The sequence below is a fragment of the Diospyros lotus genome, chromosome 1 (assembly GCF_014633365.1).
Source record: "Diospyros lotus cultivar Yz01 chromosome 1, ASM1463336v1, whole genome shotgun sequence".
NCBI lineage: Eukaryota > Viridiplantae > Streptophyta > Magnoliopsida > Ericales > Ebenaceae > Diospyros > Diospyros lotus.
The window spans coordinates 38,580,908-38,591,529 of record NC_068338.1 but is presented as its reverse complement, the minus strand read 5'-3'; the positions used below and the strand labels follow the sequence as shown (position 1 = coordinate 38,591,529).

The following is a 10,622-nucleotide window of genomic DNA, read 5'->3' as shown; positions in this document are numbered from 1 at the left end:
TATGGATTATTCCTAGTAAATTTTTCTCATGAATTGTATTGTTTAAATCTTTATTTTATTCGTTAACAATGTCTTTTTTATTATAACAAAAATGAAAGAATAATAAGATGTTATGAGATGAGAAATTGTATGTATTAGAGTGTGAACTGTATATTATTTTTGTATGAGGAGAAAAATATATTATGGTATTTTTTCGTGTATGTGAAGAAATAGTATACCTGAGAGATAGGACATCAAGTAGGTGCAATCAAACCAATCAGATTTGATCTTTAAAACTCTTAAAATTTTATTTTATCTATCAAGTTATATTCAAAACATTTTTATGCTATTAGTATTTTTGAAAGTAATAGCTTATAGTATAAAATTAAGGGGGAGTTCAAAAATATTTTATCACATTAATTACCTCATAAATCATATTTTTTTGTCATCATTAAAAAGAGGAATAATGTTGAGCCAACTTACTCATATTAATTAAGTTTTAATGATTAACAAAAAAAAATTATAATATAAATGTTTTATTTTACTCATACAAAAAGTAAATTTATTTTGAATTAAATAATATTATTTTATACATGTTTTTTTATTTTAATCATTTAATTCTAAAAAATTTTATTTGAATTTCCAAATATTAATTTATCAAACAAAAAGTAAATTTATTTTGAATTAAAGTCGAGACATGTTTTCTTATTATTTGATAAAGTTTAAACATTTTTTGAATTTTAAACTTCATTTTAACCCATTATTTAGTGACAAAATGCTTATAAATACCCTCCAAATTCATTGTTTTGAGAATTCAATTACTTTCATTGCATATCTAAAGCACCCAAAAGCTTTCAAACGCTCTCAAGTAAAGCTTCAAAGCAATTCGAGCCTCTCAAAATATTATTGCACATCCACCGAAGAGTCACAAAGTAAGAAAATAAAAGTTCAAGTTTTCTACAACAAATTCAAATTTCTCCATTTGAGGTTACAAATTTATTTTTTTATTTAAATATTATTGTCTTATATAATTTGTTATTAATTGTTTATTTGTGTCCAACCGTGAACAAATTATCTGTAACATTTAAATTACAATTGTAAATTGTATAGGTTTCATAGATCCATTAAAATCTAGATAAATATAGTTTTCAAGATAAGTTATGAAGGAAACTTTGGTGTAATGGTTGCCTATAATCCGTTGTAATTTATGTGTGTATCTAATTTTCAATGTAAACTAGTGTGAAAAGCTTAGTTAAATTATTTTAGTGGAACCCCAATGATGGTTAGACATTGGGAAAGTAAACTAAGTATATGTGAAAATACCGAACCACTATAAATTGTCTTGTGTCTTATTGTATTTATTTTTATTATATATTATGTCTTACATTTATTATTAATCTCAAATATAATTTATTATATTTATCAAATATATATTTTTTATAAAATTATTAATTAATAATATTTATTAAAATTAAAAAAAATCACTTAATTCACCCATTTATCGAGTAGTCATACCTCAGGGGACCAACAAGTTAGTTTCTTGTGTGTGTTATATTTATACTCATTATTTCATTTGTTCATAATCTATTTATTGTGCAGGCTTTTGTTTCAATTGGCATTAGAGATAAAGTTTCATGTTAGTTTGGTGTTAGAGCTATCTTGCACCAAACTATAAGTTTGAACTTTGATTAGTGAGGCGTTAGTTTGGTGTTAGAGATAAAGTTTCAGACTTTTGTTTCAATGGGAATGCATTGAAACGGTAATGAAATTGTTACTCTCTTATTATTATGGTGTCTTTACTATAAGGTTTTCATCTACATGATGTGTTAGTAATGAAATTATTGTTCTCTAATTACACTAATTAATCATTATTTCCTTTGTTTCATATGCTTTCCTGGTGTTTAACTTCATTGAGTTGATCTATTAGACAATATTATAGGGAAAACATTCTGTTGGTCGCAGCTGACTGCGTATTAATGTCTGTTCAGTGGCATATCTTTTATTTTCATACCTAAATCTGTTAAGTAGTTAAATATGTTATTTTCATAGCACATATTTGTTTTAATCAATTACGTATTTGTATTTGTATTTGTATTGGTTTTTGTTTTGTTAGGAGCTCGTTGATACTAATCCCTTCGGTTTTTTTTTCTTTTTAATATTTGTTGGACTTTATTGAAATTTGAGGTTTTATGATATCGTCAGCTGATTGATGCGTTTTTTTAATTTTGATCACACTTTGACATGTTTCATATGGAAATGATACACTTGAAAAAGCACCTTTACTGTTGTTACTTTTATAATAAAATCTAATTGAAGTAATGTGCACTTAAATGCTTAATAGTGAGCTTACCTGTGTTTTTTTTTTTTATGAGGCGTCATCACTCGCGCTCTTCATCGAACCTGCCTCAGGGTCATCACGAGGGATGTAAACCACAGGATATGCCCAAGTGGCTAGAGTTGGAGACTGTGTCCACTGACACTTATCAAGAGTTTATATGTGATTTTGATTTTATGATAAAAGCAAATTGAGCTCGCTAAGGTGATGACTTGATTAATTTATTATCCGGCAGTGTTTCAATGAGTTCGTCGCAAAAATAAAATTTTAGTATTGATTCGAATCGAACCGGACCAGACCGGACCAAACACAAAAATTGTGAAACCACGAAAATCGAACCGAATCGATCCACAAAATGCGATATGGTTCGGTTTGGTTTTTCGCACCAAATCAAACCGGTTTGATTTGATAGCAAACTGAGCATGCGGTTCGATGCATTAAACTGGCCAGATCGAACCATGAACACTCCTACCTCTAGCCTAGCGCTGGCGCCGTCGCCTCCATCTCCTTATTCGTCACCTTTGCTCCATCTTCTTCCTGTATATATATATATATATATATATTTATATAACATAAATTTTTATTTTTTTCACGCAAGTCAATGTGGGACTCAATCAAAATATTTTAAAATACCTAATGACATGTCATGTCAACGATCACATATGTCTCTTGAATTAGATTTGAATCATGATTAAAATTACAACTAATCAATCAAGTTAGATATTTATTGTTTAAATTAAAATTTTTAGATAAAATTATAAAATTGTAAAAAGATTTTATTTTTTTCCTTTTTAATTTTCATGTAGTTCCATTTGTGCACCTAGTAAATAGATTCAATTGGATTTTCTAACCTACTTTGACTTTTTCAATTAATACATTGATATAATTGAACATTTACACTACACACCCTATATTTTATGAATCAGTAAGGGTGTTAACTGTTCGGATTGATCCGCTTCTATAAGAATATAGTAATCGAACTATTTTTAACTGTTCCGAAAAAATAAGAACCATAACTGAACAATTACATATATAAAACCAAATCATAACCAATCTGTCACACTTGACCGATTTCGATTCGGTTTCGATTCTATCTAAGTAACATTTAACTTCTAAACATATTCGCAAAATATGAAATTACAAACAAATTTGTTAATTAAAATAAATCCATAACTTCATTAATGTTTTAAGTCTTGAAGTAAAAGTAAAACAAAATAATTCATAAACTATCTCATCAAATGAGATTATATCAACTATTTAGTATAGCAATAGTGCATAAAAGTCTAAAAATAAAAAAGTTCATGAATCTCGCTAGTTTTATAGGAAGTGATATTATTTATGCGTATATATATATATATCTAAAAAATTATAATATATAAGTATAATATTGGTTCCGATTCGATTTGAATCATGGTTTGAAAAAAAAAAATCAATAACCAAACTAAATATATTGATTCTTAATTATTTAGAATCAGAATCTAACAATTGAATCATAGAACCAATTCAAAAGTCATGATTCGATCCGATTTATCAATTTTTAAATATTTTTTTGACACCCCTATAATGATTTCCAATTCTATAAGTTGTACAGAATAATTAATAATATGTCCCTTTTGGTGGGTCCAATGAGGTTGATGGGTGTCCTAGACCTACAGTCGGCCAATCAAATTTTGACCGCAATAACAAATAAAAAAAAGGATAAAATTAAAGCTAGTAACCCCTAGGAGTTAGTAAAACTACACTATCAGTACCTCGAAAATTTTAAAAATTATTTTAATCTCCTAACTTTGTTTTCGGATCCACCTATTAATCCCAACATTTCAAAGGTACTTAATATAATATTTTTTGATAAAATATAAAATAATTTATACATTAAAATTTTAAATTGTGACTGAAAAATATATTATTGATAAATAAAATAATAAATGATATAATTATACTAACATCAATAATTGGAATGACAAAAACAATAAATTATCTAGATAAATTATATCCAAATAGATTTATTGAAGACAACATAGAACATATTTCTTTTTTCTTTCTTCCATTTACAATTCCTCACCATATAACAGACAAAATCAACACCAATGTAGTTGAAAAGTGTTTTTTCATTCAATCTTCCTTCAAATAAAGCTTGGTACGCTTCAACAATCTCTTCTTCACTTTTACAAGACTTGTATAAGTTGCTTCTAACACCAAACACACGTGGTGTATATAATTCTTAAGTTGAATAAATTACAGGTCTCGTACTTTTAAACACAACATAGTCTATTTTTCTTCTTATTTTTTATTTCTATAATTCTCTAAAAAATGAGAGAGATAGAGAGGAAGATATGGAGATAGATGTTGGATAAAGAAGAAACATAAAATAGAGAATAAATATAAGTTGGACTTGGTTTAAAAATAAGCACAGAATAATTTATTGGAAAAGGCCATTGTTAATATAGATATTCTAAAAATTTATTAAACAAAGAGGGAGATAGAGAGAAAGATACGATAAATAAAGTGAGTCACTCAAAATTAAAATTTTAAATTAATAAAGAAGATAGATAATAAAATTTTGACTTGAATGTAGCACACAATAGTTTATCGGATAAAACCATTGTGACCCTTGGGATTTTAAAAATTTATTAAATAAGGTGAGAGATTTAAAATTAAATTTTAAATTAACAAGAAAAAAAGAGAATAAAATTTTGAGTTGCGACTAGAAAGGGTATTATTGATAAATAAAATGATAAATGACATAATTATCTTAACATCAGCAGTTAAAATGACAAAAAAAATAATTTTATCCAGATATATTTATTATTTTTATATACTTATAAAAATTTGCTCAAATAATTAAATAATTTTAGTTTTTCAAAATATCAAAATACCATCATTTCTAGCAACAACAAAGGAAACCAACCCTGATATATCTTTTTTCTATATGTCTTTATCAATCATTTTTCATTTAACATTATTACATTTAATTGAGTGTTGTTAACCATAATAAAATAAATAAATAAAAAGAATTACTTCATCCGCGACAAATAAGACGCTATCAACAATTGCAACATTCAAACACACCTTCGACTTAACGAAACTCAATGACAACCTCATGCTTCGTTTATTTCACATTCAACTAGATAGAATCCAGTAAGCCGACAATTGGCAGATTCATGGATAACAAACTTTTCAATGGACCATCACCAATAATAGTGATAAGTCCAAGTACTTTATTTAAGAATCATTTTGTGAATTAGGAACATGGCCTATTTGCTTTCTTTGGTGATTATAATTTATGTTACACGAAAATACTTTATAGGAGTCGTTTTCCTGTTTCTATGAGCTGTTTTCGAAATGTTTTTTTATTTCAATTTTGAACTCTATTTATATTTATTTTTTTAAAAAAATATCCATTTTCATTTTTTATTGAAAATGTTTGTCGTTTCCATACAATATAGATTATAATTCATGGTGAAGAATAATAGTAATGTCATAGTATGTCCCTCTCATTCCATTGCTCTATTTCTCCGACGACGGTGATAATAATTTGTTAGTATTTGTGCCAACAAAAACACATATAAATATTTTTCTAATATGTATAGAAATTTAATATATATGTGTGTGTGTTTTTTTTAGACTAGAATATATATTTTAACAATCAACAAAAGTGTTTTGAATATTAAAAATAAAGTATATTAAGTGCACCGGTGTAAACTAACATTTTTATAATTAAAATAATTCATTACAACTAAATGAATTATCTATAATAATCATTTAATCCTCGGATGAGAGAGAAAGTGAAATATGGAGAAGATATAAAACATAAAATTTGTAAGGATACATGTGATCTTTGTGATTTTGAAAATGTAAGATAATCTATTAATTAATTAATGTAATTGGGCGAAATCAAGGATAGGTTACTACAAATAAATATACTAAAAATTAATAGTAAACGACAAAAGTACCACAATATTCCTCGACGGCAAATGCAGAGTCAGTGGGCCACCAATTGCGCTCCGCTCCAAACCCTGGAAAATGCATGATCGTGGTTGGCTGGTCGCGCTTTTGGTATTGGGATCTCACCGCCATTTCGCCGCCCACTCAACTCATCGTGTTCATTCATTTGGCGGACGGCGACGATGCAGACAGTTGGCCAACTATTCCACAACCTAACCTCGAGATCAACAAACCTCCCTTCTTCTTCTTCTTGGTCCATACACACATATATGTACTTATAAACACAGTTTGTCTGAGAGAGAGAGAGAGAGAGAGAGAGAGAGCTCGGCTGCGAAATTCCCAGAGCCATGGCACCAAGCAGCCCCTGCGTTTCTTCTTCTCTTCCATCCCAACGGTAAATTGATTCTTCACATGCGCGTCTGCTTACATATGTTTAAACCCTTGTTGGTACTGAAAACAGGTGATGCTTGGGGACGTGAAAAGTTATTTATATTAACTAATTTCCTCTTCTTTTCGTTTTATTTCTTGCTCGAGAAATCACTGCGTTTCATTTGGGGGTTATTGTTTTGGATTAAGGTGCGATTTAGTTTGAGTTTTGATGATTGATGAGTGAGTTCATTTGCGGAACATGCTTGTTTCAGGATTAACCTGGATAAACTTAAACATGTCAATAATATCATTATCTCTAGCTTATAAAAAGAAAAAATTTATGATGTTGATATCCCAATCTTTTTTCTAGTTAGATAGTTGGAATAAATTCATAGGTTATAAATTCCAAATCTCACCATTAATTGCTTAGGGAATTATCAAACTATGTTGTCAGGTTTTCAATTATGCTTTTTCCTTGTTTCCATTAAACTTTATCTGTCCTTCCCAACTCTGTTACTTGGTAATGTTTGTCTACATCTAATTTTTGGATGTCTTCTTAACTATTAAGATGCATATTTCAGATCTGAACTTCTAAAATTATCAAAGGAGATACCATTCTCTGAAGCAACTTAATGACACTAAGTGACTGAACTCTGCCCATATGTCATGCCTTCTTACAAATAGTTATTTCAATGTAGTAAAACCTTCTTCTGCTCTGCCTGTGTTTGTAGGTAGTAATTTGAACTACATTTGCTACAATGGAGAAAAGATTTATAATCCTATATATTTCTGAATATACTCGATCTCTTAAATGCAAATTACAAGAGAAAAATAATAATATATATTTCAATTGTATGGATTCCCTGCACTCTTAGAGGGAGGTCAATAGTGGGCTCTTAGGCCACCACAGTCCTTACAAAAATTGACAATTCAGGTTTTTCTTCTCTAACCCAGTCAATAATGTGGCTCAGTTCATAAAATTCATGGCAAATACAATAATTGAGATTGACAGAATATAAGGCAAGGAGGGATTGGCTTATTGAGCTGAAAAGACTAAAGACCATGCTAATGCTGAGTTAGTTGGAATAGGATTTGTTATTGGGGAATTTTTTAGAGTGATTTGGTCTTATAGATCACCACCTCTAACTGAAAACATTTTCTGTCATGATGTTATGTCAAGTCCAGCCATCTTGGCTGTAGGTTTTGTACAACCTGATTTCTCGGCCAAACATAGATTAAGCGCGATACACAGTAAACCAAAACTTTAAACCAGAAAAGTATAAATGCAAGACACAGTGATATACGTGTTCGGATCTATAGATCTTACTCACGGCAGAGGCTCCGTCTCTAGTCAATCCACTAGATCTCATGTTTACAAACGATTACAAGATCATGAACAAAAAAATAGAAACAGTATTGCAATACAACTGAAAAACAGAATCGAAAAACAACAAGATCAAGGTAGATCTGTTCTATACCGATCTCACGATCAAGGCAAAAAGTCTGTTCTATCAGTCAACAACCTCTCACGCCTCAGGTGTTTAAAACACATAGAGATTAAACAATAACCGTTCTTACCGTCAGATCTTACCATGGAAGCAACCAAAGAATCGATTGAAACATAGATCAGAATAAAGGATTCACGAAGAGTGTCTCGCTTCAAGAATCGCCGACTTAGGGTTTTCAGAGAGAGAGAGAGCACAAGACAAATATCAGAAAGTTCTGGAGATTAGGGCATCGAGCTGCCCTTTTATAGCAACACCAACATGGGTTATCAGGAATGGGCTTGGCCAACAGCACAAGAGGCAACACGGAAATAATATGGGCTCGGCCCATATAAACACAACAGCCCAAAGATATTAATAACATGCAGCAGATATACATATTAACATCATATATATAATAGCATATAATGAGACATTTATATTTAAATGAAAAAAATATAAAATGCATCTCAACAACATGTAACAGCATGCCAGAAATCTGATAAAACCATTTTGAATCACATAATATCAACATTGGCTATTCAAAATTCATTTTTATATGAGTCAAAACTCAAGTTTTTATATATTAGCAGCTGGTTTTGTGTTTTACTCTCCTATTTTGATCTGCTAATTAAAGTTAGATAATTATACAATGATTAAATTATAAAATTGACCCATAAAATGCAGTAGATGATATGGCGATAATGCATGGCCCAATTTTTGGTGTCTTATCTTCTTCTTTTTTTTTTTCTTAATGCCTTATATTGGAATTTTAGCTGTTTTAGTAGCAGCGAACCTTTGCTAGATTTGGTAGTTAGTATGCAGTAAAATATATTTGTTTTTTATTAAGTTTATTCAAATTCTCAGATTACTAGGGAAAGCGGCATTAGTCACAGGTGGCGCAACTGGAATTGGAGAGCGCATTGTTCGTCTATTTCATGAGCATGGTGCAAGAGTTTGTGTTGTAGACATTCAAGATAACCTTGGTCAGCATCTCTGTGAAACCCTCGGAGGGGATGAGAGCGTGTGCTTTCTCCACTGTGACGTCACGGTAGAGGATAATATTTGCCGTGCAGTCGACTTTGCAGTCGGTAAATTTGGTACGCTTGATATAATGGTGAACAATGCTGGGATATCAGGTGCCCCTTGTCCCGATATCAGGAATGCAAACCTATCTGAGTTTGAAAAGGTATTTGATGTGAACGTTAAGGGAGTCTTCCTTGGAATGAAGCATGCTGCTCGTGTAATGATCCCATTGAATAAGGGCTCGATTATTTCCATTTCTAGCGTATCAAGTGCCACTGGGGGGATAGGCCCACATGCATACACAGGGTCAAAGCACGCTGTTCTGGGACTCACCAAGAATGTTGCAGCCGAGCTGGGAAAATATGGGATACGCGTAAACTGCGTCTCTCCCTACGGCGTTGCAACCGGCTTGGCCTTGGCTCACTTGCCCGAGGAGGAGAGAACGGAGGATGCCATGGCTGGTTTCCGCAGTTTTGTCGGACGGAATGCTAACCTGCAAGGGGTGGAACTGACCACCGATGATGTGGCTAATGCCGTGGTCTTCTTAGCCAGCGATGAAGCAAGGTACATAAGCGGGGCTAATCTGATGGTTGATGGGGGTTTCACTTGCACCAATCACTCGCTTCGAGTTTTCCGCTGAAGAAGGATCTCTTCAGATGGGCAGTTGGTCTATTCTTGTAATCTTGTTGGAGCAGGCTTCGCTGGTTGAGTTTGATAAGCAACGGCTGGCGGACCCCCTCTATTAGAAGTAGTCCCCTAATCTTGTATTTGTAAATTGTAAGATCAAATTGAAACAAGACAAATTTCTCCTCCCAAGGGTATTCATGAGGAGGAATCATAATCATGTTGTTGTTGTTCTTGTTAGCTTGCTAGCTGGATCTGTTTTGTGTGTGTATATATATATATATATATATTTATTTATGATAGAACAATATATTTTAATCAATTAGTGGCACACAGTTAGCCTGTGATAATCTTCCAGAAAATGACAAAAATATTTCATCTCCCATTTCTATCCACTTACAAAGTTTTTTCTTTACCCAAGTGATTCTTTGGGTAAAGACAAAAATATTAAATTTATCTAAAATTAATTTTCATGACATTTTAATTATTTTGCTGTCATGGGTCGTTATATTATTTTGTGTGGTGCTTCAATTCCTTAAATTTTAACTATTAAAGGATAAATTAAAATGATACAAATAGCATACATACACCTAAGTGATATAACAAAAATAATAGAGATTAGGCCTTGTTTGTTGCAGCTATTGCAGCTTAAAAGTTGCAATTTCTAACTTCTAGCTTTAAAAAAGTTGGGATGTAGTGTTTGTTTTAGCTTATAGAATTCTAACTTATAACTTCTACTAGCTTTTAGAAGGGGTAGAAGCTGACTTTTTCAAAGCTAGGGTATCTCAGTTTTTACAACTTCTGTTTAAATAATTACATTTTTATGATAATTTTGTCCTTATTTTTAGCAAAGAATTACC

At 31.0% G+C, this 10,622-nt stretch overlaps 1 protein-coding gene across 1 annotated transcript; it reads left to right on the top strand.

Moving 5' to 3' along the window:
* Nucleotides 1-6,335: 6,335 nt before the first annotated feature.
* Nucleotides 6,336-10,002, top strand: LOC127794988 ((+)-borneol dehydrogenase 2). Its single transcript, XM_052326362.1, has 2 exons — nt 6,336-6,653; nt 8,980-10,002. The coding sequence occupies exons 1-2, from the start codon at nt 6,607-6,609 to the stop codon at nt 9,776-9,778; spliced, it is 846 nt and encodes a 281-aa protein (XP_052182322.1). The 5' UTR covers nt 6,336-6,606; the 3' UTR covers nt 9,779-10,002.
* The last annotated feature ends 620 nt before the right edge of the window (nt 10,003-10,622 follow it).